The following is a 28,000-nucleotide window of genomic DNA, read 5'->3' as shown; positions in this document are numbered from 1 at the left end:
TTACCCAATCAGCCAGTCCTGACGGCAGCCGTTTCCTCTGAGAGTACGGCGGGGAGGCGCTGACTAGGGTGGGTCGCTTCTAGCGCCCCACCTCCTTCCCTCAAGCCCCGCCTCCGTATGCAAATAAGCGCTACCTGGTGCTGTGTTTGCGCCTGCTCAGTAACGCTTTGAGACGCCGCTTGGCTCCAGGTTCTGCTCTGATTGGCTGATAACCCTTCCCGTCCGCTGGCCTGCGGTCTCTCTTCCCTCCCTCCAGCAGGGCTGGCTCAGTGTGACCCACCCAGTGCAGGGCGATGATTGGCTGTGTGCTGGCCGGCGCTGCCGGTTGATTGGTGGAGCTTCGAGCCAGTCTGGGAGAGGTGGGGGAAGGGCTCCAGGCTGACTGAGAGGCCCAGGGGCGGGGTGGGAAGGAGGACCGGCCAACCCCGGGGTGTGGGACGGAGAGTGCGTGCGTGTGTCTGTCGGCCGGAGAAAGAAGGTGGCGAAGGGCGGAGAGCCCGAGTGGGTGGAGGGAGGGGAAGGGCGGGAGAGGAAAAAGGTGGGAGGAGAGCCAGGTGGGAGGGTGGCGACTCACTCAGGACCCAGTGGGGGCAGCGCGATGAGGCGGGTGACCCTGTTCCTTAACGGCAGCCCCAAGAACGGAAAGGTAAGGGGTCGGGAGGAGGCGCGGCGGGCCGGCTGGGGGCGAGCGCCGCGGAGTGCGCGGCGGGCTGCGGGGCAGAGGCTGAAGTTGGGCAGCGGGCTGGGGGCTGGGAGGCGGGCGCGCGCCGGGCGCGGGGCGTCCGGGAGGTGGGCGCGGGGCTCGGCGGCCTCCCCCAGCCCGCCCTGGGAGTCCGCGGCTGCCGGCGGGGCGAGCGCAGGTCAGCCTGTGCTTACTCATTCCCCCATCCAGGTGCGCGTCCAGGGCGGGGGGGGCGTGGGGGCCGCTGTCACCTGAGCCTTGGCGCTGACGTGCCTTCTCCTGCCTCCTCCTCGACGACCCCGCTGCCCCCACCCCTGGCTAGAGAAGGCGCTCGTTTCCCCCTTCGTGCTGAGTAATGATCTGCTCCAGAAAGTGGTGGTAACCACTAAGGCATGTAAGGTTGACCAGGTAAAAAGAATTAAACTCTTTATCGGTGGATAAATAAACTATTCTCCCATCCTAAGTCGAATAGAGAGGATTGAAAATTAGAGACATTTTCTTGATGTCCCCCCCAACCCATCTTTTAGGTGCCCGGAGCCCCGTCGCCGCCAAACTTCTGTGCTTGCTTTATTATTTCGCCTTGTTTTAGTTCCTTAGACTGTGACAGTAGACCAAAATGGGTTGATTTGACATTGTTCCTTGCTTGGTTAGGCCTTTGTTGAGGGTGTGGTACTAAACATTTTTCCACCGCCGGAGCAAGCCAAAATGAATCCTGTTCCTTCTCAGCCTCCTGCCCCACCCTTCAAAGTTGGTCGGCTTGTTTGGAAAATTTGACTGTTCAAGGCAGACATTTATGGTGTGACTAGATGACATCTAGAAGTAACTAAGCCTTAGAGTCTAAGGTAAAGGGAGATTGGCCTCACTATGTTATTTGCCAGAATACTTTGTTTCCTTCATATTTTGGAAACGTAAATTTTTAAATATCGTAATTGTGCCACCATATAAAAAATAGTTTTCCAACTTCTCTGCGATTTTGAGTAAACATGCTGTAAAAATTTGAACCACAGTGTAGTTTGCTGACTGTAATTTTGTATTCTTCTGGTCTTAGAGATGTAATATTCATAAAAAACAGAACTGGCATAAATTCAACTTCTTGAGTTTTCGTGACTCCTACCTCAAAATGTGCTGCACAAGATTTACATTATTTCTGACCATCAACTTTTTCTAGACCTGTTTTGTCGGTTGTTAGCTGCTACTCATAATCTAAAATTTATATTGTTACTGGAAAAAAGATATAGTACATTCAAAGTTACAATTGTGGTGTGTTCTCCAAAGCAGACCTCTGATTGACCTTTTTATCCATCATTTCTGTGTTATTCCATGAAAGACAAGATGTTTAGACCCAGTTATAAATATTTAACTATGTTCTAAATCACTTTGAAACATTGAGTTTTGTTCTTGTGGAAGATTGGCTGGGTTAGGTTTGCCATATTCCTTTAATAAGCTATTTATGGTTTTTTTAAGCTGTCTAGTTTTGACTAGGTTAGGTTTTTGGATTTAAATTTTCTTTGCTTTAAAAATATTTTGCTAGAGAATCTCAGAAGATTGGAAAAAACACATCTCAAATAATTAAAGATAAATATGTTTATGTTACAAAGATCGTAAAAAGCCAGACTGGAGAATACTCATATGATTTAGTTTTAAAAATAAGTCATGCCATAATCTTTACTACCCACTTGGAAAACATATTCTATGCCAAAGTTGTCAGTGTTTTCTCTCCTCTCCCTTCCGCTGATTAAAAATACAGTATCATTACTCTTATTTAACAAAAGAGAGCAGAATAATACATAACAGACTGCATTTTTATGTAAATAAAGTGACTATTTAGCCAGATTGCCATGCTTGTGACATGATGTTAATGAAGAACACGCTGAAACAAAGTACTACTACAAAGTAAGAGTTTGATTTCCTTTCCACCAGTTGAAATATCTATGTCACTTTCATTATCTCCTTGTTTACCTAGTTTCTGTTTTTGCTCCCTGGCTGTAAGAATAATATTTGTTTTTTCAAATAAGTTTCTCTCCTGTAAGACTTGTTCAGTGGTTGCAAGACTGGGCCATGAAGCCTGGGGTTGGGGAGGCACAGAGTTACTGCAGGGGACTCCATCATATGCTCCCCATGACTCTTCTGTATACTGAGTAAACTTAAGTGTAACTAGTGAATGTTGTAATGTTGAACACAGGGCTGTGCCTTCCTGAAAACAGTGCTTTCCAGAGTGACATGGTACACCACAGAGGATTTGCAAGAGGATAAGTAGAGTTTAGGAAGAAATACCTTTTATTTATATTTTTTACTTAAAAATATAAAATAATATTAGAACTTGATTTTTCCAGTCTGCAAAAATAGGTGCCTTCAGTCACTGAATGTGTTAGCTGGACTGAAGCTTAGAAGTGCCAGGTTAAGATTTGTATTATCCAGTTTTAACTAAACCCTCAACAAAATGTGGCTTTAAAAGATTCCTTCAAAGAAGCTACAGATTGAAGACAGTGTTAATTATGCAAGCATGAGTAGACAATGAGAAGCTGCCCTGCCACTTCTGTGTGAAGGAGGAGGGAAAAACAGTGCATCTCTTTGAGTCTGGGAAGAAGTAAAAAAGTGCCAAATTTTAAAGAAGACTATTTGAAGTCCTCATTAATAACTGCTATTAACAATAAAACCTTTCCCTAAGTGTATATTCTTCTTTGAAATACTAGCCAATGGGGTCATCCTAATTAGCAAGACATTTAAACTTATTTTCCAGCACATAAAGACAACAGTTTCATATTTTTTCTTTTTTTCTTTTTAATGATAAAGTCAATTTTATATTTGACAGACTAAATTTAATGATAAATATTTAGAGGATTCTTATTGGCCAGCTTATAGTCAATGAAAATCCTCATATCATTTTGGAAAACATATTCTTTCTGACAGTGGGATATAGTTCAAAAATAAGTAAATATACAAATGTTTCAACACATGCCTAAAAATGTTTTACTGATGAGATACATGGTCAAAAACCTTTGAAGGCCATAGTTCTAAAAAAATTAGGACTTCTAGGGGCCAGCCTGGTGGCGCAGCGCTTAAGTTCGCACATTCCGCTTCTGCGGCCTGGGGTTCGCTGGTTCAGATCCTGGGTGCGGACATGGCAGCGCTTGTCAAACCATGCTGTGGCAGGCATCCCACATATAAAGTAGAGGAAGATGGGCAGGTTGTTAGCTCAGGGCCAGTCTTCCTCAGCAAAAAGAGGAGGATTGGCAGCAGATGTTAGCTCAGGGCTAATCTTCCTCAAAAATAAAAAACTTAGGATTTCTAAGTTTTGGGAATTAGTTTGTTTTTTTTAAACTGCTCCAAAAGAGTCCGTTATTCTTTCACTTTTTGTCCTTTCTCCATATGCCTCAGAATTCGCATTTTCTTTTTAATATTTCTTGTAAAAGTTGACATTAAGGAATTTGAAATGAGGACTCGCATATCTGAGTGTAGTGAGTGGCTTCTGAGCAACCTGATGGTCAGTTCAAAGTTTCTGTATATCTTGAACATAAGTTGCTTTTTTTTAACTTCAGAATATTCAGTAATGAGCTATGCAAGTCATAGCCCTTTTGTATCCCTTATTCATTCATTCAGCCAACACTTATTGATTACCGTCTTTGAATGAGGAACTATGCCGGGCACTGCAGACATAGTGGGATATGCGATAGATCCTAGTTCTGTCCTGAGGTTTACAGTCTTGCTCCAGGACAGCTGTTTTCTTCTGGCTTTGATATTAGATCTTCTAATACAAATCAGAACTTTCTCATTAAACCTTTACAGTCCAGATAAGTCAGATTGGAAAACATTTGGTGAAATGATAAATTGTGTTCGATACTATCTGAGGTCTGATTTAAGTGATGATAAAGTTGAATTCAATTTATTATATCTAGAATGTGCTCCTTAGTTTAGCAACCTACAAAGAAACACCTGTTGTGCTTTCATTGCCCAGAGAATTGCCAGTATGTATGTGTGGGTTTTTTAAATTTTTTATCTTATAATTAAATTTGACTTCAATGGGAAAGAAATGGAAGATGGCAACTGCTCAATCCTCAGTATAAACCAGCAGCTTTTGAGTTGGATGCCATCACTTTGTTACTGTGGGTTGCTGTGTTGTGGTCAAACCTAACAATTAAAATAGGTGTTTCTTGTTCTTCACTTTATTCTGCTCTTTGAAACAGCACTGTCCAATAGAACTTTCTGTGATGATGGAAATGTTCCGTATCTGTGCTGTTTGATATGGTAACCATTAGCCTGTGGCTATTGAGCACTTGAAATATGTCTGGTGTAACTGATGAACTGATTTTTAACTTTTAGTTAATTTTGGTAAATTAAAATTTAAATAGCCTATTGTAGCTAGGGTCTTCCAGACTGGACAGTGCAGCTTTCAAACATGGCAGGTGGCTTTTATTTTCATTAGGAAAAACTGACCCCCAGGAAAAATCAAGTCAATCATGTGGAAGTAGAAAACAATTTAACTTGATGTATTTTTTAAAAGTCAGTCATATAAAATGCTCTAATATTTAAATTAAATACAGAAGCATAATATAAAGAGCTGCATTAAATTTCATCCATTTTATGACGTGGCCAGTTGAGGGAGTGAAGTGAAACGAAATCCTGGGGGAGAAAGTTGATGTTAGGGCAACAGGGGGATGATGTCAGGCAAAATAAAGCCTTGTAAAGATACACAAGAAGCAAAGATAAATAAAAGGAGAAAGAGAAAGATTTAGAAAGTTCTTAGCGTAACAGCAACTATGACAAGAATGCTGATATTGGAAAGGAGGATGTTCTTACCCTCCCTTAGCAGCTCCCAGACTGTAAAAGCTGTTTTTCATTTGCTTTGGTCAATCTCTTGGTCCTTTGCATTTTTGGTTCTTTCTTTTCTCTGTTTTCTCTCTTCATGCCCTCTGCCTTAGCACAACCAGGTTTACTGTATGTAATGCCTCATGTACTTTCTTTCCCTTTTCTCCCAGGAACATGTATCTGCAATAACGGTTAGAACTCCAGCCTCTGTTACAGAGGTGAAAAATGAGAAATACGGGGGACATGTTTACTCTGGTTTCCATCCTTTATGGCGTGTCTGCTGTGTGCAAGACACTGTGCCAAGTGCTTTGCTTTTTTTTTTCTGGTAAAATATACATAACATAGAAGTCAACATTTTAGCCGTTTTTAAGTGTGTAATTCATTGGCATTAAGTACATTCACAGTATGTGTAAACTCACCATTATTTATTTCCAAAACCTTTTCCCGATCCCAAATGGAAACTACCCATTAAGCAGTAACTCTCCGTTCCACCCTCTGCCCTGGTAACGTTTACTCTTCTTTCTGTCTCTATGAGTTTGCCTGTTCTGAGTGTCTCATTTAAGTGGAATCACACGATATTTGTCCTTTCATGTGTCTGGCTTATTTCACTTAACATGTTTTTGAGATTCATGCATGTTGTAACATGTATTGGAATTTCGTTCTTTATAGCTGAATGATACTCCATTGTGTGTGTGTGTGTGTGTGTGTGCGTGTGTGCGCGTGTGCGCGCGTATATACACAGCACATTTTCTTTATCCATTCATGTTTTTATAGACACTGGGGTTGTGCATGACTTTTAATCCCTTTAAGTTGTGCTTGCCTACAACCCCTCCCCAAAATGCCCCAGCTTGCAACACTTCTGTGGCTTTTTATCCTTATGATCCAAGAGAAAACAGCTGAAATCAGCACTCTGCTATTGCAAGACTGCACACTTTATTATTAGCAAACAATTCCCTCCATACCCTGGTCTTCGCTTCATTTCCTTACCTACAAATACAGTGTCTGCTATCCTCCGGTCCCCAGGGAACAAAGGACCAGCCAGTTCCTCCTTCATATGGCACCTTTATCCAGTGTCCTGTGGAAAGTCAACTGGCTGTTCATGCTTCGTGTTCAGCTCCTCACCTACTTTTTATTCGTAACTTTCAGACATCCTAACTGGTAATAGGCCAAGTATACAACTCATCCACTGGGAGCACATAGTTATAGGTCATGGCTGGAACGAAAGATTCACTGTGTGTAGAGATTCTTGACCCGCTGCCTAGGCCAGTGCATATATCTTGTTCATATAGCAGTCTGTGCCTGCTTTAAAGCAGGACAGGTCAAGTCATTGTAACCCAGCCCTTTGCTGTATTTAGATTGTTAGTTAAAAGCTGGCTTTTAAAAAATAGGTAGTTATTGAAGAATTAAATAAATGAAGTGGGAAGTTGTTACCTTTCATGTGGTAGTTGATGTGGTAAGTGTTATAATAAACAGCAGTAAGTCATTCCTGTTTTTAAAATAAACCATTCCTATAACAAAGGAATAATGTAAAAACAACATCATAAAGATCTAATAGGTCTGAGGCACTTTGCTAAGCTCTTATCGTGCATTAACTTGTTTCATCCTCCTGACAATTTTCTGATGTGGGTGTGACAGTTTTCTTCATTCCTGGTTAAAGCAACAGAAGCATAAAGAGGTTAAATAATTCATCTCAAGTCAACAGCTAGAAAATGTCAGAATCTGGTGAAGTGCAGTCTGTCTGTCTTAAGAACTGGAGCACTCTAACCAACTTTGAGATTGTAGGCTGTTTTCACTGAGTTTCTTTTTTAGTTCTGGATTTCAGCAATATTAGGCACTAAATAAATATCTGAGTCATGGAAGAAAGGGATACTGTTAACAGCCTCTCAAAATCTCCTTTTCTATGATAATCTGATTTTTTTAGTCCTGTTTATAGTGTGGTGGTTTGGAATTTGTGAGTGATGAAATTCATTGTATAAGTTGTTCAAATTAATTTGTTGTGTTTACAGGTGGTCGCTGTATATGGAACTTTATCTGATTTGCTTTCTGTGGCCAGCAGTAAACTCGGCATAAAAGCCACCAGTGTGTATAATGGGAAAGGTGGACTGATTGATGATATTGCTTTGATCAGGTAACCTTCCCATTTTTATAAGCTGTCTACAGTGTGCCTCAGCTTCTTGGTGCTATGCTCTTTCCCTGAAGCAGTAGTTTAGTCACTGCTGAGAATTAAGGATTTTGGCAAATGATTGCCTAGAATTTGCTCTTTGGAATTTGAATCATTTGGATTTACAGTGTATTGATCAGATAGAAAATCCTCAGTACATTCCAATATACCCATAGTCTTTCTGCATAGTTCATATTTGGCTATGAGTAATTTCTTTATATTACTAGAGGTGGATCTAATAAGATATGCATTTTTTAATGTTAGAAATCTAATCTCTTTAATTTTATATGCTATTGCTTATTGGTCAGTTCATTTCCTAAGAATACTTTGCATTTTATAAACATTACAGAGACCTACTTTGGTGAAAACTTGCTGAATATAGGATTTTAAGCCCAATAAACTCACCAGTGATCCCCCACAATAGTGGTTTTTGGTTTGTTTTTTGGTTTTGTTTTTTAAATGTCCCAGGCAGATTTATCTCTTTAAAGTGTGTAGTTCACCTCATTCCATCCTCATAGGATCATAGAATTTTGGAGCAGGAAGAGTCTTAACAAAGAAGATGGGAGGGGAACACAGATTAAGTACTGATAGTGCCAGTTATGTTATATTTGTTTTGCCCAAGTTACCTCATTTAATTAGCAAAGCATGGGGTTTTTTTAAATTGAAAGTGTAAAGATAATGATGCTCTAAATTATAATGGTATACAAATTTTAATTTTCATGTAAACCCGGGTCAGAATGACCTTCCAATGTAATATACTGCCATGGAAGTTAATCACTTTTAGTCCCTTCATTTTGTAAATGAGGAAACTAAACATCTGAGAAGTTAAATGACTTACCCAGGTCATACAGTTTAGTAGTTGATTTTTGTTAATAAGAAGAAAACAAATTTTCATACTAGTCTTAAAAAGTTAACTGACACAGTGAGCTAGAGGAAAGATTATAGACTGTTTAAAATCCAAATAAGTTAGGAGAATTTCCTAGTTTTTCAGTATCTGTCACCCAGCTTCTTTTAGTTTTTATGGATAATTGAGTCACATTGTTGAATGATTTACAGCAACCTAAATTTCTCTGTAACGAATACAGCCTCTGCTTCTAAGAAAAATTCAATATATTCCTGATTTCTTATAGGAAATAAAAATTTCTACGACATAGAAGGTTATGACTGAAGCCTTCTGAACTATAAGATATCTACCTGTTTAACAGTTTGTGGCTCACAGTATAATCTCTGATCATTTATTTACACTAATGGTGGGATGGATTGGGGCAGGGCAGGAGGACATGCACTGATAATCCAGAATTGTGGATCATGTGCAGTCATTTACATTTGGGGTTGTGGTGGGTGTATAGTGGGTGTTTCCAGCAGAGTTACTTCCAATTATATTCTTCCTAGGTTTACTATGAAAGTATCTTTTCATTTCCAGAGCACAAAGCAGCTGATAAGTTGGGAGAAAGCCTCAATAATTTATTTAGGGTTGCAGAATGAAAGTAAAAAAAGAAGAGTTGGCTATGGCTTTAATCATATCCTTTGAGCATAATAGTACATTCTTCAACTGATAAGACAGCTGAATTCACATAATTTGTATAGTAGGTTTTGTTTTGTTTTGTTTTTTCCATTTCAAAAGTGCTTCCATGTGCAGAATCTTATTTGAATTTAAATCCAAAGATGGTAAATTGAGGGGGTTAGGCAAAGCACTGGAAACTTAGTCAACTTCTTTGCAATATAAATTGATAGTGAAACCTGTCCTCTACGTAATTCTAAGGAATAGTTCCTCTAGTCAACAGATAATTAATGTGATTTCTGGATTTTGATAGTGAATTTTTAAATTTTGATTTCCCCAGGGATGATGATGTTTTGTTTGTGTGTGAAGGAGAACCATTTATTGGTAAGTGACTTCCTCAAAAGCCAATTTTGTCTGCCAAAATAAAAAAGATGAAATGGCAAATATTTTACATGGGCTTACTAAACTTAACATTAAAAAGCATCCTATGCCAGTATTCAGATCTTCATACGTTTTTTGACTCTGCATTGGGTGTGTGTGTTAAAGTCAATTTTTAATTTGAACTATATGATCATATTTTAGTATGGATACCTCATCTTTTCCATGCCTTTAAAATGCTCTGGATGTGCACATGCTCATTAAGGCAGACACGAAGAGGGTATTTTTATTTTTAGAAACTACAATTGTCTTGTTTTAAAATTTTCTCCTTGATAGTAGTTGTCAGAATTTCTCTAAGTGTTACATTACATCTTTTTAACCATGTGTTGCTTGGATACGTAGTGTTTGACAGTCATTCACGTGATGAAATCAAATCAATCAAAAGTGACGAGATTAACCACACGCACGCGCACATACACACTCTACTCTCATTTGGAAGAAAAATTATGCGGCTGTGTATCTCAAAAGAAAGAGCCTAAGACTTAAGTGGGGTAATAACCTTTAATGAGTATTTGATATATTTAGTTCCGTACAATGACACCCTGATATGTAAGTGTTTGTTTAAGCCGTCACAGTAATTGTATTTGGTGAGTGGAGGGAGTTCTAAGGATCATCGCACAGGTGGTTGCCAACTTAGAAGTAAGTGCGTACTCTTCTGTCTCTACCTTAAAACTGAGCAAACGTTTATTTTCATCTCCTTTACACTAGCCTCATAGAGTGGTTGGCGGGCAGTGGTTGCTTAATTGGTTCATTGCATACATAGAAACAAACAAGAAAATAAAAAGTGATCAATTAGTGTGTTTGTTTTATTGTTATGAACTCTTGGATTTAAAAATATTTGCTACATTTTCATCCTCTGTGTCTATTGAAGCCTAGATTATTTGACGGTTTTTTTTTTTTTTTTTTTGGAAGATTAGCCCTGAGCTAACTACTGCCAATCCTCCTGTTTTTTTGCTGAGGAAGACTGGCCCTGAGCTAACATCCATGCCCATCTTCCTCTACTTTATACATGGGACGCCTACCACAGCATGGCTTTTGCCAAGCGGTGCCATGTCCACACCCGGGATCCGAACTATCGAACCCCGGGCCACTGAGAAGCAGAACGTGCACTCTTAACCACTGCGCCACCAGACCAGCCCTAGATTATTTTACTTTTGGCCAGTGGAAACTTCCTCAAATCCTTTTAACATAACTCTTTAGTTTTTTCTAGCTTTCTTACTGTCTGGAATAACAAGGTGTTCATCTTATCCTTCTGTCCTAGACCCATATCAATGTGTTTTCCAAGAAGCCTTGATTTCTCTTAGTGAGAAATGTCATTTCAAGACACAATCCGAGTGGTAGGGAGATGGCTACTGGTTCATCATTGTTACTAGGCTTTTTGGTGGACAGAGTTGGAAATACATAGCAAGCTAGGGACAAAATTTATATATAGTATGCATATAAAGCTGCTCACATATATATATGTGAAAGCTGCTTATATGATATGAAGTTTTATATGTAACATAATGTATAGATAAAATATCTCATGAGTTCATACTAATACTTTGGTTTATAATGAGGATTATAAGATTTTTATCTAACAACTTCTGTCTTACATCCAAAGCTGATGTCTCTTTTCTTCCATATCAATGATCCTGGTTTTCAGGGATATAGGGAATGACAGAATTATAATGTCACATAATTATTCATTTATTTCATCCCACACAAAACACACATAAAAGTGTCAGTAACAATCTCAATACTTTCAATACCAATATGATTACTAAAGACAGTTAAACATTTTTTGCGTATACTCATTCCTTTCTTCCCTTACTTAAAAAATTGTATTGTTTTTAACATTTTCAGAATATATAGCCATTATTTAAATACTATACTCTATCCCTTAAAACTGTCACTTGGTTTTATAGCTTCAAGTGTATTTAATGCTTACCTCCAGTCCTCATGTGGATGCCTTCCGTGGTTGTCTGAAACTTGTTCTCTAGTAGATTCTTTGCAAGAACTTGTTAGAACAATGTTCTCTGACGTCTTGCATGTTAATAGCAATTTGTGTCTTCTATCCTTGAAAACCAATTCGGCTGGATATAAAATCATATTCACAACTGAACAAATTGTAAACTTTACTGCTGTGTAGTTTACTGTATATTGATTATACCTCAATTAAGCTGTTAAAATCCTAGGTTCACATTTTCTTTCTTTAAATATCTTAAATATGTTACTCCATTTTATTCTAGCATGAAGTGTTGGTCTTTCATAAGTCATCCGAGGTCACCCGAAGAATGACTGTCTCTTTTTAAAGTGCAGTAATTTAGTGGCCTATTTCTGGTTCTGGCTTCTGGGTAGATTCTCTCCCATGTGCAGTGATCCCTTTCAATATGTAGTTTCAAATGGTTTTTGATTTCAGAAGTTTTCTTGAGCTTTAAATCATGTGTTTATTTTGTCGTCTTGCTTTGATTTTTTCTTTCACAACTCTTCTGTATGTCTGTTGGGTCTTCTACGTTTGTCTTCTCTATTGGAAATTTTCTGTTAAATTCTTTTTACCTCTTTCTTGGTTTCTTTTTGATCTTTAAGGCTCTCCTTCTTCATCTTTTACTTCCCTTAAGGCATCATCTGCTTGTGTTTACTCCTGTGTTTCGTCTAGTTTAATCTGCATTTCCGAAATGGTTTTTCTTTTTATTTCTAATTCTCTCCTCTCATTTCTGAATTTTGTAATTCTGATTTATGTTGTTCTTTCATACCTTGTATTATTTACTTCTTTTAGCATGGTTTGCAATATTAGATTATAGTATTTATCCATTTTGTGGGCATTTCTTTCTGGCACATTTTCATTGACTATAGGGATGTAATTCTCCTTATTCTTTTAAAAATTTTGTTTGGGATTTTCTGTTCCTCATTTTTACATGAAATTAGTTTTCCTTAACTTGAGAAGGGAGGGCTGATTTAGGAAAGTTCTTCTAATTTCATGGCTCTAGAATTCCCTTTTCTGTTGTTTTGTGAAGTAAAAAATTTGCAAGTCACTTTCTAATGTATTCTGGTTCTGTTAGACCTTTTTGACTTTTATCCGGACTCCTTTTTCTTTTGTCTCTGTTGTCTGTAATCTGTTCGACTTGGATTCTTTTCCCGACATCTTATCCTCAGTTTGGAGCTTTGTCCTTGAAGGGAGTTTTGTGTGGTGGGTGTTGAGAGTTCCTTTCTAGCCTCTTTAGATCTCACTGCACACTACTTCCATTACCCACAGTTGGAGTGGGCACACCCCTTCCACTTGCCGTCTGCTGTTCGCACATAGGCTCCCTGAGCTTTGAAGTGAGTATTTATGGATTACTTTGGAATTCTTAGGTTCATCACATACCCTGTTGTTTCTTTCAGCTTCTTCTGTGAAAGCTGCTGATGCCATGCTGCTCTTCTAGCTGTTGGTGTTGGTGGGAATACCTTATCACCTAGTTTTATTTTAGATGCTGTCTATGGGTGTGGGTTTTCCTGTCTTAGTAGCTCTGGTATACTCTTATGTGTGTTTTTATTTTAAAAACTTATGCTATTGCCATCTTCCCCAAATCCCCAATCTTAATGTCTTTATTATTTTCTACATGTCATCTCTAGATCCTCAGACAGATTCTAAACTACCTGAAGGGTTGTCAGGATCACACACAGACTGGCTAACATTAAATGTTGGAGGGCGGTACTTTACAACTACACGGTAGGTGCGTGTGCATGTGTGTGTGTGTGTGTATGTTGGGGGCACTATGTACTATTTGTTCTTTCCTTCATTTTGCTGATTTCCTTAGAAGATATTCCAGTGCTGCTTAAATATACTATATGATCTGAAACCATTTTTTAGAAAGCTTTTTTTCAGTGAAAGAGTAGAAAAATGCTTTACAAGTCATTCCGGGAAAAGTGTGAAAAGCATGAATTTAGTGTTTTAGAACATGCTTTTTAGATATTGAGTACTATTTATGCAACACAAGTAAAAATTAACAATACTGAAATTTGCAGAGTCTGCAATTCCTTATATTAAAGAGATAAAAATTTAAGTTTGGATCAAGAATATTGTGATATGATAGCTTGCTAAAAGGATATGTTAGTCTTTAAATTAAAGGAAACTAAAACAACATCTAAATCAAAGGAAGTGCCAGATTAGAAGGGATTTTGATAAGTGGCAACTTACTGCACATTTTTGTTTCCCAGCACCACTCCTACCAGGTTATAGCATGCATCTTTTTGAGAGAGCAGCTGGGATCGAGTATATTCTTGACTTAAATATGTTTGTTTATAAAGACAAATGGAGAAATCCATTTTTTTCCCTGAATTCTTAGGAGCACTTTAGTGAATAAAGAACCCGACAGTATGCTGGCCCACATGTTTAAGGACAAAGGTGAGTGCAACACATCGTTTGCACATTTGCGTGATCTATTTGTAACTGTATTGACTTTACAACTCCTGTCCTTCTGTACTTTTAATGATATCAATAATTTTTATAAGAGCAAAAACTTACTGGTATGTTACACAGTTTTTCTTCTATGAATTTCTAACTTTGTTTTTTGTTTATGGGGGGCTTTCTTCATTTTAATGCAACACAGGAGTCTGGGGAAATAAGCAAGATCATAGAGGAGCTTTTTTAATTGACCGAAGTCCTGAGTACTTTGAACCCATTCTGAACTATTTGCGTCATGGACAGCTCATTGTAAATGATGGCATTAATTTATTGGGTAAGTTTTCAATATAATTCCTCACCTTTTTGTAAGTTTATGGTTTTTATTTTGTTTTCACTTGCTTAGTAACAGTATATTTTCATAAAGTGAAGGTACATCTTTTCCATTTTTAGAACTATGTGTTCTTACATGTCTATGAGTACAGAAGTGTATAGAAATAGATGCAGGCATGGGCAGACCGTCTTTCAGGTAGATAGTCTGCGTATATGGGTGTATATCTAACCTGTAAATTCTGATTTTAGATTCTAAATAGATTTGGATTTATCACAAGAGACTTTAAAGGATTTTGATGTTGTTTTTAAATTGAATTGTGACTGATCTGGCTTCAAGTTATGGACCTTCCCATTATATTGAGTAGTAGAGTGGTCAAGTGGGTATTATTCTTTGAACTCATAAGATCAGATTGGAATCTCAATGCTACAATTTACTTGAGGATTCAGTTGGGAAAAGTCTCTCTGAGTCCCCTTTGAAAACTATTAAAAATACCCTCATCCCTGACAGCATCACAAGATTTCTGTAGCGGTTCATGGAGATGCTGTAGACGAGGGCCCTTGTCAAGCAGTGGTTGCATATTCAAAGCTCATAGGCCTCCAAGGGACTCTCTTTGGTCTGACTTGAGGAATGGTGGGGGGTGTGGTGATCTTGAGTGCACATTCCTACGCAGCCTCCACAGATTATTGCCATGTGAGGGTGTGGACTTAGGGTGCCAGAGCCTTGATTTTTAAAGAAAAGCTGGAAATCTAAAATTTTATGTGAAGTCTTCTGATTTTGAAAACGCTACATACAAACACGTCAGAATCAGCCTGGGGGCTGCTGGCTTTCAGTGTCTGTAGTAAAATACAGAACGCTCAATAACTTTTATTGTTGCTGTAGTAACTTTTATACTGCCTTTAAAGCCTGCCCACTGAAAAATGATACTGGTTGACCCTATCATCTAGCTCCATAACTGTTCAAAACTCAATTCTTGTTGCTTTTTTATTTTTTACCTTCTATCAACTGTTGCTTTAAACCTTCTATAACCTGTTATTTTAGTCATTCTGCAGAAATTGTTATGAAATAACCAGTGATCCATTCTTGTGCACTCTTTTCTGCACCTGTGTCCCTGCTGCTTTTCACTCTGAGGTCATGCTCTTCCCCTGAGTGCATGTAAACCTCAGCTTCAGAGTCCTAGGGGCTCTTTCATGCTTCCCATTTTAAGTTTTCCTTGTATCGTTGACAGCATTTCGTCTCCTCCCTGCCTGGAAAATGACATCAGAAATTCATGTCTGTGCTCTCAGCCCTCGGCTGGGCAGGCTGCTACCAGCTGCGCTTGGTGTCCCTCTTTCCTGTTTCTCGGCCGTGGATCTTATTTATTCAGTCGTTCAGCAAGCAGAGCTCTCTCCTGGATTCACTTTATAAAGCATTGTTTTCGATTAGTACAGTTTCCACCCAAACTCTTTACATTGGCATCAAGTTGCCTTGTAATTATGTGCTTTAAAATAATCTGCAGTAACTTATCTTCCTCCCACTTATTAGATAACCTATTTCTTGCTCTTCCTAATTTATGCTTTCATCAGTGTGTTTTTGTTTACCTTCATTATTTCATTTTGTTCCCTGCCTTTAATGCCCTTCACGTCTTCCAATGAATCGTGTCCTCCTTTTCTTCTTTCATTGTCTTCAAAACTCTTTTCTTGACTTAAATCATCTTTTCCCTACCTCCTAGCTAAATCTCACCGCAATCCAATTATTCTACTAACTTGAGAACTTTTCCAGCATTTGAATATTTATTTCTCTAAAATTAACATGAATTTTCTGAACCCCATTTTGATATAGTAAAAAGAGAATGGTCTTAAATGTCAGAAATCATAGAATTTAATAATAATCATGGTGATCATTTGAGGACCTAGCAGGTGCTTGGCATTATACCAGATAATATATATGCATTGTCTCTTCTAATACTTCTAACAACTTTGTGAGGAAGGTAGTAATATCCCCATTTCACAGATGTGGAACTTTAGTTGATAGAGATTAAGTAACTTGTCTAAGACAGAAAAGGTAGTGAGTGGCAGAGCTGGACTTCAAATCCTGGTCCTCCTGGTGCTAACAGAAAATATGCTGAATGTTACTTCCTTTCCTCAGCTGTCCTCTGTGGGTGCCTTTTGAATTTATAAGGCTTTTCTGAAAGTTTTTAAGGTTTAGTTCCAAACCTAGAATTAGGAAAAAACCTTAGCACATTCCCCAGGAGGTTCTGATTTACTCAGAAGGTCTCAGCACACTGAGCGAGGCCCACTAGAACCTTTTATGATGGTTTCTACCAGGGACAGATACTGGAGTATGGCTGCCCCTTCATGAGGAAGCCGGAGGTGAGGCCACTCTGGTGTAGGCCGGAAGTGTTATGCCAGAGCGAGTACCTGAACAGTGCTGTGTGTCACATGACCTTTGTTTTGCAATTGGAATATTGGAGATGGAGTTGGGTTTTCCCAGGAAAGATCATCATCTTCCTGAATACCTGCAGTGTTTTTCAATATCCACATATAGTTACCCTTATTAGCTTGGAACCGTTTGAGGGGAGGGATTACGTCTCTTACTTTCTTTGTAATTTCTGAGTCCTTACTGATTTTTACAAGTAGACTCATCCAACTGTGTGAGCGAGGTCTTCATTTGAAGGAGAATGGATTCCAAATTCATTCCCACACACAGATGAAGATGCTCACTAACAGATGTGGGAAACTATACATACCGAGTCACCTAGAAAATGTACAGATTTTTTACCAAATTAAGAAAAGTAAATCATAGATAAAATCCCTTTTATCATTTAGATGTCTTTTTTTTAAAGTTGCTTCTCCTATAAGAAAGGTTTCTAGATTATACTTTTGACTTTTGTTTTGAGGCTGACTTACCTTTATTCATTTCTACAATTTTCTGATTTGTTAAGTAAAAGACATTTGTGACAAACCTATTCAGATCTGCTCCATTGAAAAAGGTCAACAAAATGTTAAGATTAGGTGAACTAATCACTTATTATTGGATTCACAGTCAAATTACTACATCAGTTATTTTAGGAACATCTGATACCAGGATTTTTTGCCTGTGGCCTATTTAAAGTAATTTTTGGAAATAATTTTGAAATATGGAAGGCTTTCATTCTAATTCATTAATTTTCCATTTTTTTCTTTTGCTGAATTAAACTATTTAGGAAACTTCCTTGTTTTACAAATATTTAAAAATAGTCTAAAATATGTTCTAAACATTAGTAATTTTTTTCTATATTATTGATTCATATCCTGCTTGTTGAATTTCACTTCTATTGTGAGAATTTAACATAAAGAGTTCTATAAATATTAAAATGAGTAGTTTTCTATAAAAGTCAAATCATTTTTATTATGATAGGTGTGTTAGAAGAAGCCAGATTTTTTGGTATTGACTCATTGATTGAACACCTAGAAGTGGCAATAAAGGTAAGGCTCTTTTTATGTTAACCAGTATTACATTTATTGTAGCTATCTCCCAAAATGCCCCCATTAATTTCTTAATATCCTTTTCAAGAATTCTCAACCACCAGAGGATCATTCACCAATATCTCGAAAGGAATTTGTCCGATTTCTGCTAGCTACTCCAACCAAATCAGAATTGCGTTGCCAGGTAATCAAAGCAGACTTTTACATGAGTTATTTGTGTTAGCAAATCTGTGATTAAAGTTTTACATTTTCTAGGATTTTTTTTTTTTGGCCTTCTTTTCCGTTTTCATGCAAGATATGATTTAATTATGAGTCACAGCGTTGATTTAATCCTAAAATGATTAGCAAATAAGAGATGTAATAGCCTTTTTTATTGTCTTGTTATGTCTCATATAGCAGTTTTGGAGTAATACATAGAAATTCCAGCAATTACAATAAAAATTGAAGTGTTTGTACAGTTGTTTTATATGGCTAGTCAGTGGCAGATACTTTTATGAATTATAGCATTAAAGATTTTAAAAACCAAAATACTCAATTTTTTAAAATAAAACTATCTTGAATTAATAAGATAATTTAAATACAACCAGGTTTAATGAAAATAATACTTAAAAACAGGTGCCTGGCTCACAGAGATCCCTCTTTAGAAACTTCTGCATGTAAATGAGGTGTAGCCAGGTTGCATTCTAATGTTATGTGTAAATAGTTTCTTTTACTAAGAACACTTATTTTATATATCTAAGTTCCATTTGCTCATGTTTTGTAATAAACTCCAAATGACTGAACTGCCAAGTGCTTTTAAAAAACTTGGTGGTTGGCTATAGTAATTAAATTTAGTACAACAGATGGTTTAAATATTGTGACAGTTTGTGTTTTCTAATTTTAGGGTTTAAACTTCAGTGGTGCTGATCTTTCTCGTTTGGACCTTCGATACATTAACTTCAAAATGGCCAATCTAAGCCGCTGCAATCTTGCACATGCCAACCTCTGCTGCGCGAATCTGGAGCGAGCTGATCTCTCTGGATCAGTGCTTGACGTAAGAATCAGTTTTGATGACAGGAGAAGATTAAATATTTAGTCTTGAAGAGCCTCAAAAAGCAGAAATTATACCTGTCTCTTGCTAAAGCTCTTACTTGAAAACATAATTTACTGAGTTGATGATGACACTGAAAGCTCTGAAAGTGAAATGGGTTGGTTTTGCAACTTTGATATCCTTTGTTAAACATAGACCTGAAAGATTTAGCAACGAATAAGAAATTAATCTTGAAATTAGATCCTGATCTCCGCATTATAGTGTACTTTTATTTATCAGGACTTATATTTTCAGTAAATTATTGGGGTAAAGTTGAAAAGGACCTTGGAAATCTTCTGTTCACCCTCATTTCTGAAGTGGGGAAATGTTATTGCTCTAGAGGTATTTGACAGATATTTTGTAAATAAACGTGATATGCATCAGTCTGGGTAAGTTAGTATCTTAGTGGCTCTCTCCCTCTCCACGTGTACACTGGTGCATTGCATGACGACATTTTGGTCAACGACGGGCCACAATATCACGGTGGTGCCATAGGATTGGTACCGTACAGCCTAGGTGTGTAGTAGGCTGTACCATTTAGGTTTGTGGATGTTTGCACGACAACGAAACTGCCTAATGACGCATTTCTCAGAATGTATCCCCATCGTTAAGCGATGCATGACTGTATATGTCTATGTTTACTTGTGTATATGTGTGCATATATATAGAGAGAGAGGTAGATTTGTGTGTGTTTTTACACATGTAAATGCATGTACTCACGTAACAACTACCTGAGTTAATTCGGGGTTAGAGGATATATGCAGGACCAAAAGTGAAACCTACTTCTAACAACTTTAATTTACTTTATACTAAGGCCCATGTCTGTATGTCTTTGGAATTAACACCATCAAATATAGGACCTTGCTTTTAGTAATCACTGAATTAATGTTTACCAAATTTTATAATTTTGGTTTTATTCCTTAGTTGTAACCTGTTTTTCCATGAATGTTTTATAAGATCTGATAACAAAATCTGCCAATATACATTTTCATTATTTTCACTCTCCTTGTTCCATCTTATGATGAAGGATCAAATTGGTAGCAAAATATTCGAAAGACTAACACCACAAAGAAAAGGACCTAATCTTTAAATAGTGAAATGTCAGGAGGCAGCTTGGTTTTTTTAAGGACCAAAAGAAAAAGAAAGATAAGGCGACAGACTGGATCATTCAGTACAAATGGTTTGGAGTTCTGTTTAGTTAGAGCGCTACTAACTGTGAGCCTGACCCGTAATTTCCTTATCTGTGAATACGTGTTCTACTCACGTTGTATAATTGATGTGAGGCCAAAAAAGTGTGTGTGTATATGTATGTATTTGATAAACTGAAGTGCTATAGAATTGCAAATTTAATTATGAATGATAAAAACAGCTCATTTTGAAGAGTCATTGCCCAGAGTGTGTAGGCTGTGAAAGTCAAAACTAATTGCTAATCCTTGCATTTGAAGCTGACTGCTGATGAACAGCAGTATGTATTGCAGTGTCCGCAAAATATGTATGCTGAGCACTTTGCCACATACAGTGTACCTAATGATTCCACTGCTCTTGTTGAACTTCTCACCCAATTTATCCCTCATGGGCTGTGAAACCTTCCTGTAGGAACCATTCGAGTCTGCTGTCAGCCCAGGTGATCTCACTTGCTATCACTGTTAAGCAGCCCATGTCTGTGCCACACTCTTCTGTCAGCATGCTCTAGAGTGTTTCTTCTACATGCTCCACCTGCCTCCACTTGACTTTAGCCTGCCGCGTAGAAGCTGGTATAATAATTCACTTCTTATGTATCCATTGCACATTCCCAGTCCAAGATTTACAGAATGGTAACAGCTGGAAGGGACCTTGATGATCATCGAGTATGACGCCGTTGTTCTACAGACTGAGAACCTGAAACCTAGAGACTTGCCCAAGCCAAAAGCCTAGTTTGTTGCCAGGGTTGGAAGTAGACTCTAAAGTTTGTATTTTCTTTTCCTTGTTTCTTTTTTTAATGACTTTCCATTTGGAAAATGTCAAACATATACAGAAATAGAATAGTTAATGAATCCCCCGTCCCTCCATTGCTCAGCTTCAACAAATATCAGCACGTAAACAGTTTTGTCTATATCTCTCCACAGATTGTTTTGAAGTAACTCATAATTTCACCTGTGAATATTTATTTTATTTATCTCTTAAAGAAAAGGACCTTTTTATTTTATTTTTTTAAAGATTGGCACCTGAGCTAACCACCGTTGCCAATCTTCTTTTTTTTTTCCTGCTTTATCTCCTCCAATCCCCCCTGTACGTAGTTGTGTATCTTAGTTGCAGGTCCTTCTAGTTGTGGCATGTGGGACACCGCCTCAATGTGGCCTGACGAGCAGTGCCATGTCCACACCCAGGATCCGAACCGGTGAAACCCTGGGCAGCCACAGTGGAGCACATGAACTTAACGACTCGGCCATGGGGCCGGCCCCGAAAAGGACCAATTTAAAAAGATAATCTTAATACCATTATCATACTTAAAAAATAGTAGTAATAAGCTAACTGCTTTCATCAAAACCCATTGTCCCTTGATATGGGAAGCTCAGCTCTTACAGTTGCAAAGCTGGTTTACTTAGTAGCTGGGTCCTAAACTCTCAGTGTTGGTGGCCTGCTTTACCATTTGATGAATAGAGGAAGAAATGCTTTCTATAGTTAAAGATAGAAAACCTCACTGATTTTCTTATATATTTGCTTCTTTGTGAGATTCTATAGTATAGCTTTGAGTGTAGAGTAGCACTTACATATTTACCTTGGGAACTTTTGATAATATTTACATTCTGTTTTACCTGAGAGCTTTACATAGAGAACCAGAGACATTTATTTTCATGGATCAGCATCCTGTCTTGTTATATTTTCAAGTATATAAAATCCAGTCATCTTTTAGTTAATTTGCTCCTTTCAGGGCCTCATTCTCCTTCCTGTCAGTCTGAGCTTCCATGCTACCTTGTGTTAACATGGAGGTATGGGTAGGACTGTGCATGCATGTGTCAGTTATCTGTGATTTGAAATGATCTTTAGCTTATCTCCCTTTCACTAGAATTGACTATTGGGTGAATGAATGAAATTACACTTATGAAACAAGGATTTTTCTTGATAGGTATGGCTATTACATAACTTGATCAGCCTTAGGATTTCAGATTTCTTCACTGCTCTGATTCTAATAAGAACTACAATTATCATTTCTATGGTGCCTTACAGTTCTTCAAACACTTTTACATTCGTCTATTTTTGTGGTCAATTTGTGAAGGCCTAATGTTAATGTCAACTTTATAGATTGCTTTCTGCCTTATCTAGTAGTTATTAGAGTTCAGTTCTGATGGCATTGAATCCTTTGAGATGATTTAACAGTTCAGAATTCTAACATATGTTCTGTAGCTTTTTGCTCTTGGTATTTTGCACTGTGATTTGGGTGCTCAAGGTTGACGATGTTGTGTAGCAATAGTTGGTTCAGGAAGACCCGACCAACAACTTGTAGTATTTTGTAGCTCAATGATGCCTTTAATTGCTGGTATTAGTATTCTGACCTTTGAAATGAAGGTGATGGTAGCATGATTGAACCCCAAGAATTTCATTGATTGATTCCTACAGTAGTAACGAGGGAAAACCCATACCCAAACAAGTTTATGCCTTCCTTACCCATACATTTCAGCTGTCATATTGTCATGCCCAGGGCTGTTTATAAAAATAGAAATAGGGATGTTATAGTTCTCACTCCCCAAGTTCTTTATCTAAACTCTCATATGAGGTGGGCATGCTGTTGTTAATTTGGCTTTTGTTTCTTTTAATAAAAACAGTTCTTTTAAAAGAACTATTTCTTGGGGCTGGCCCCGTGGCCGAGTGGTTAAGTTCGCGCGCTCCGCTGCAGGCGGCCCAGTGTTTCGTTGATTCGAATCCTGGGCGCGAACATGGCACTGCTCATCAGACCACGCTGAGGCAGCGTCCCACATACCACAACTAGAAGGACCCACAACGAAGAATATACAACTATGTACCGGGGGGCTTTGGGGAGAAAAAGGAAATAATAAAATCTTAAAAAAATAAAATAAAATAAAAAATAAATTAAGACTTCAGTTTAAAAAAAAAAAAAGAACTATTTCTTTAAAACAGTTCTCAGTTCTTATTGAGTTCAATTGGAAAAATATTGTAAACACATATTGATTGTAAGGGTATTGAATTGAGCTTCCCCCCCCCTTTTCTCTTTTTTTCTTTTACTATTTGAGCTAATTTTTTCTTTTCCAAACAAAATTCTTAACCTTAAAACATGGACTTTTCTCTTTTCGTTGCCAGTGTGCAAATCTCCAGGGAGTCAAGATGCTCTGTTCTAATGCAGAAGGAGCATCCCTGAAACTGTGCAACTTCGAAGATCCTTCTGGTCTGAAAGCTAATTTAGAAGGTGAGATTCTATCTATAATTGCATTTTCTAAGGTGAAAACATACCATTAAGTAAACAGCCAGCAAAATAATTGTTTTAGATAAAACATGATAACCATAGTGGGGTAGACTTCCTCTGTCATCATCCTTGGAGAATTTGCAAAGGGCTGTTAAGCAACATTGGGAACTCCAGAAATCCAGCTTCTAATATTTAATGAAGCTTGAGTTGGAGAATTAAATATCAACATCTTAAACTTTCAAACAGAACAGCATACTCTTATAATGATCAAAATTAAGAATTTCAGTTTGCACAAAGCCAGGCAGTTTCTGTCATTTTTAGATTTAAAGTTTTGTTTATGAATTCCTTATTGCTTTGTTGTGTCTATGAACTGGTCACTTCATTTATTTGTACATTTAGAAGACAGAGTACTTAGATCCTTTGCCATAAACTTATGGAGGCATATTATAAAAGTGCTGATTATCAGAAGACTGAATTGAATTCCTTCCTCAAAAGAATAGACTGAAACGTTCTTAATTCATAGAATAAGCAAACAGATTGTTAACAATGAACTCTTTATACATGGCAGTTGGCTGCGATACGCAGGTTTGTAGTTCTCAGTCATTTCCAAAAGTTAAGGGAGCCTGTCTCATTCGCCTCCATTAAGTCGCCTTGTGGTGTTTTTGAAGGTAGATGACTATAAATATTTTTAAGTTCAACTACTCCCCAAATGTGTTCCCTTCAGGTGCTAATCTGAAAGGTGTGGATATGGAAGGAAGTCAGATGACGGGAATTAACCTGAGGGTTGCTACCCTAAAAAATGCGAAGTTGAAGAACTGCAACCTCAGAGGGGCGACTCTGGCAGGAACTGATTTAGAGGTGAGTCACCGGTTTTTAAAGAGTTTTTGTTATTCTATAATTGCTGAGTATCTCATGCAAAATTTATTGAAATCATAAACAAAGTAGTTGGCTGGTAAAAACTGCCAGGTGCCATGCCTGCACAGCTGGAGGCATGTTTTCCTTTCAGTTGCTTATTTAAACAAATGTGAATTCCAGAGCAGGATTCAGTTACCTAAGTTGTAGACGCCAGTTTCAGATTTGAAGATCCATCTGGCATTCAGTCTAAGTTGATTTCATTTCTCCTCTTTTCTTTGGGTCGCCCACAAGTAGATAAATTTGATAGATACTTTATTAATCTAATTTATTGTATTTTTCTTAACTTTTAATTCGACACACAATTAAATGGGGCCAGAATATTTCTTGAACTGCCCGAGAAATTTAAATGATATCCATGTTTGAAATCAAGTTCAGGGAAAGCCTATTTTATATTTATATTCTTTTTGAATCTCAATTTGAGACTTTAATTTTGTCCGCTTATCTTTTTCATCAGAATTGTATTCTGTATGTCATCAGGATTTGCACATTTAGCTGGCAGACTCGATAGTTGTTGACAGGCCTACATCTGCACTGTCTGGTAGCACCTTCTGCACTGCTGGACATGTCCTGTGACTGTTTAGTACAGTAGCCACCAGCCTCATATGGCTATGGAGCACTTGAAATGTGGCTGGAGCAACTGAGAAATGGATTTTTAAGTTTTATTTAATGAGGCCAGCCCGGTGGCATAGTGGTTAAGTTCAATACATTCTGCTTTGGCAGCCCAAGTTCGCAGGTTTGGATCCCAGGCGCAGACTAACACCAAGCCATGCTGTGGTGGCAACCTATATACAAAATAGGGGAAGATCGGCACACATGTTAGCTCAGGGCCACTCTTCCTCAGCAAAAAATGAATAAATAAAAATAAATTTTATTTAATTTTAATTAATTTAAATATAAATAGCCACATGTGGCTGGTGCTATCATATTGAACAGTATAGCCCTGTACAAGAAAATCTGGCAAAGATTGGATTGTAGAGAACAAAATGTCAAAATTTAACTTGCTGTTGATTCTTTTTAAATGTTTTTGCCTTGCTCTCTTGATAGCTCTTAGCAGCAGAGTAGCAGGCCCTGTTACACTTAAAGGCAAAAAGAACCAGCCTAAGGCTGAAGGTATAAACCTGTTATACCCACAATTATTTACTTTTTACTGTTTGTCACTGTCACCTAAGATGATAAATTTTTCCTGGGCTTTAGTTACCGCGTAGTCAGTGTGGTTAAACAGCAAAAGCCTGCCTCTGTCCAACTGCTCACAGAGACTAATCAGGCTGACTGGTGAGGGGCAGCTGCTGACATTCTGTCCTAAAAGGTTTTGTGCAGCCACCCTTCTCTCTAACCGTTGTCCCACTGTCCCCAGGGACCTATCCAAAAATCTGTCGTCTGTCACTCCGTGATCTCAAGAGAAATTTACAAGCAGCTCGCAACTGTGGCAGTGGTTACGCTGTCTTATACGTTTGTTAAAACTCATTGAATTGTACACATAATTTGGGGTTAAAAAAGGCAATTCCCTGCTATAAAAATGTTAGGATTGGAGAATGGAAAACTCTATTCCACAATTTAATTATTAAGTAAAATCTCTTTCTCTCAGATATTTTTCAGTAGTCTTCCCCTCCCCCCCGCCCCCATGCCTTTCCTTGTTCTTGAACCGTGGTAGAGTCATTTAGATAATAGTTACTGCATTCTGGATTTTAAAGGACTGATTCCAAAATCCATGACCAGAGGGATGTGCTTTCCCTGTAACCTTTGGCGCATGTAGTCATGGTCAGCCTGAGCGCCAGCTAGAGCACCAACACAGAAAGAAGAAAATCTGACTTTCTTCTAAAGCAGAAGTTTCCCACAGATAACTGAGTTATGTTATATAGGAGCATTTTCCTAACGTGCCCCAGGAGTCCTTTGGTCAGAGAAGGCCGTAAATCTCTGTGTTAAGTTACGTGAACGTCGTTTTTGTCTTCCAGAATTGCGATCTGTCTGGGTGTGATCTTCAAGAAGCGAACCTGAGAGGTTCCAACGTGAAGGGAGCTATATTTGAAGAGATGCTGACCCCACTACATATGTCACAGAGTGTCAGATGAGAATCCTAGGGCTGGAGGAAGATGCCCAAGATGAAAAATGTTTTCCTTATCACTCTACTTTCTCCACCCACTCAGCTGTCTCAAAGAAATAACTCTGTAAGGAAAAAAACAAAACAAAAAAATACGTTCAGAGGATTATGCTTGTTCTCAGCAGTGCATAAGGGAAAAAAGTGACCTTTTTTCCACGTTCTTTTTTTAACAGACAAGCACTCACTTAATATGTAGGAAGGCTAGGTTAGATTACTGCCTTTTGAGTGGAATCGGGGATTGGCCTGGCTTTATGACCAGGAATAGTATCTCTTATATTTGCTTTTAAATAGACATGATGTGGAAATACCATCTTGGTTTGAAATGCATTAAGGATTTTAATTTATGAAAAGCACAACATATGCAATTATATTTATTGACTCTCTAGATGCAGGAATGGATGTTTAAACTGTCAAACTTTCGGACAATTTGGAAAAGGATGATCAGGTTTAGAAATAGCTTTAGTGATGCCCCCCCTTTAAGTACCTGTCACGTCACGCCAATATGGTGAGATCACACTCCCCAAGGCTTTCTTTTCAGGTTCATTTTTCTAAAGTTTATTTTTTTAGAACAAAACAGTAGCTAAATTAAAGAATTCGTCCATTCTTACTGATTGAGACAGAATGGAAGGAAAGCTGTCAGCTGAAGTCACAGTGGAATTCTCCAGATGGAGGGAGAATTTACCTATAGCTACAACTTTTAAATGAGCATTCCTTAGAATTTCATTCTAAGCAAGTTCCGCTCAAGGCCAGAACAGGCAATTTTATCTATTTACACTACTAAGCTAGTTCCTCCTTACTGTCAAAACAAACATAGCAAGATACTTCAAAACCAAAAAACCAAGGTGTATTATTAATATTCATTTAATTCAAATGCCAAAAAGTATAAACAGGGCCAGCTTAGAAATGAGTATTAAATCCCGATCCACTGTAATCAAAGCTATAAAATATGAAGGAAGATGGCAAAACTGTCTTTTAAAAGTCAACATAATAGAATTGCAGCTACAACCCTCCAATGGAGAATGAGAGGATTTTAAACTGACAGTTTGATTCTAGCCACCAAAAAACTTAAATAGAAATAAAGGCATTTGGCTGCTCCAAGATGTGACACCAGTCAGCACTTGTGGTCCTTTTACTTATGGTTTCTGGTTTTGTCTTAATAAATTTTAGCCCGATCTTCTTGAGTTGTCATCTCTCTGCAGCAGCAGAGGTAGGGCCTGTCCTTCCTTACCAGTAACCCGTGTCCTTTTGTCTACCCCAACAGCAGGGATATAAGCTGTGTCCAAATGGGTTCTGAAGTCTACAGACTCATCAATTAAGGCAATGAATCATTCAAACCGCTTTGTCTCCTATGGGAGAATGACATGTCTTCAGTATTTACGTAGCTTATTCTTCTATACATATGCAAAGCTTTCCTTAACAGTGAAGGGTACACAAGCCTAGTGAGAGATTAGACCTTTACAGGTGAAGGAAAGCAACTTCAGATGTGAATTATTTTCTTTGCTTTATTATTTTTATCAAGACAGAGAAGTATTGTATTGAGAGATATCTATTTTCATAATCAAATGTGCCTAAATTATATTTAAGTCATTTCACTCTGTACTATATTTTCAATAATTATAGAATGTGTTGTTCATCCACTTAAGGGTACCCCTGTAGACATAACCTCAAACTGCAGAAGAATCTGAAAGATCTACGCATGATATGCTTAGAAAGTGCAGATTTGGGGTCTAATGTGTACTGCATTAATAAACGATGTGACACGTTGAGAGAGTTTCTTGTCTTGCTTTTGAA

The 28,000-nt window shown here is 37.9% G+C and overlaps 2 protein-coding genes across 4 annotated transcripts in view; one reads left to right on the top strand and one right to left on the bottom strand.

Moving 5' to 3' along the window:
* Positions 1-885, bottom strand: part of CDCA2 (cell division cycle associated 2) — a 48,995-nt gene extending 48,110 nt beyond the window's left edge. The window contains exon 1 of one of the 3 annotated variants that reach the window (XM_070256289.1): positions 135-885. The gene's annotated coding sequence lies outside the window, so the exon portion shown is untranslated. Of the gene's footprint in view, positions 1-4 lie in introns of all 3 variants that reach the window. The other 2 variants (XM_023636182.2, XM_023636179.2) reach the window with 2 other exon arrangements.
* Positions 455-27,975, top strand: KCTD9 (potassium channel tetramerization domain containing 9). Its single transcript, XM_023636188.2, has 12 exons — positions 455-646; positions 7,495-7,616; positions 9,491-9,534; positions 13,183-13,279; positions 13,896-13,954; positions 14,160-14,288; positions 17,661-17,728; positions 17,817-17,912; positions 18,612-18,761; positions 23,094-23,199; positions 23,921-24,054; positions 26,064-27,975. The coding sequence occupies exons 1-12, from the start codon at positions 599-601 to the stop codon at positions 26,178-26,180; spliced, it is 1,170 nt and encodes a 389-aa protein (XP_023491956.1). The 5' UTR covers positions 455-598; the 3' UTR covers positions 26,181-27,975.
* The last annotated feature ends 25 nt before the right edge of the window (positions 27,976-28,000 follow it).

This window comes from Equus caballus, chromosome 2 (assembly GCF_041296265.1).
Source record: "Equus caballus isolate H_3958 breed thoroughbred chromosome 2, TB-T2T, whole genome shotgun sequence".
Classification (NCBI taxonomy): domain Eukaryota; kingdom Metazoa; phylum Chordata; class Mammalia; order Perissodactyla; family Equidae; genus Equus; species Equus caballus.
The sequence above is the reverse complement of the archived record's forward strand: the minus strand, read 5'-3'. Positions and strand labels throughout refer to the sequence as shown.

Excerpts from the sequence above, each read along its gene's own strand:
- KCTD9 (XM_023636188.2), top strand. The coding sequence starts at position 599 with ATGAGGCGGGTGACCCTGTTCCTTAACGGCAGCCCCAAGAACGGAAAG. Across the intron at positions 647-7,494 it reads GCAGCCCCAAGAACGGAAAG|GTGGTCGCTGTATATGGAAC; the intron begins GTAAGGGGTCGG and ends TTGTGTTTACAG. Across the intron at positions 13,955-14,159 it reads CCACATGTTTAAGGACAAAG|GAGTCTGGGGAAATAAGCAA; the intron begins GTGAGTGCAACA and ends AATGCAACACAG.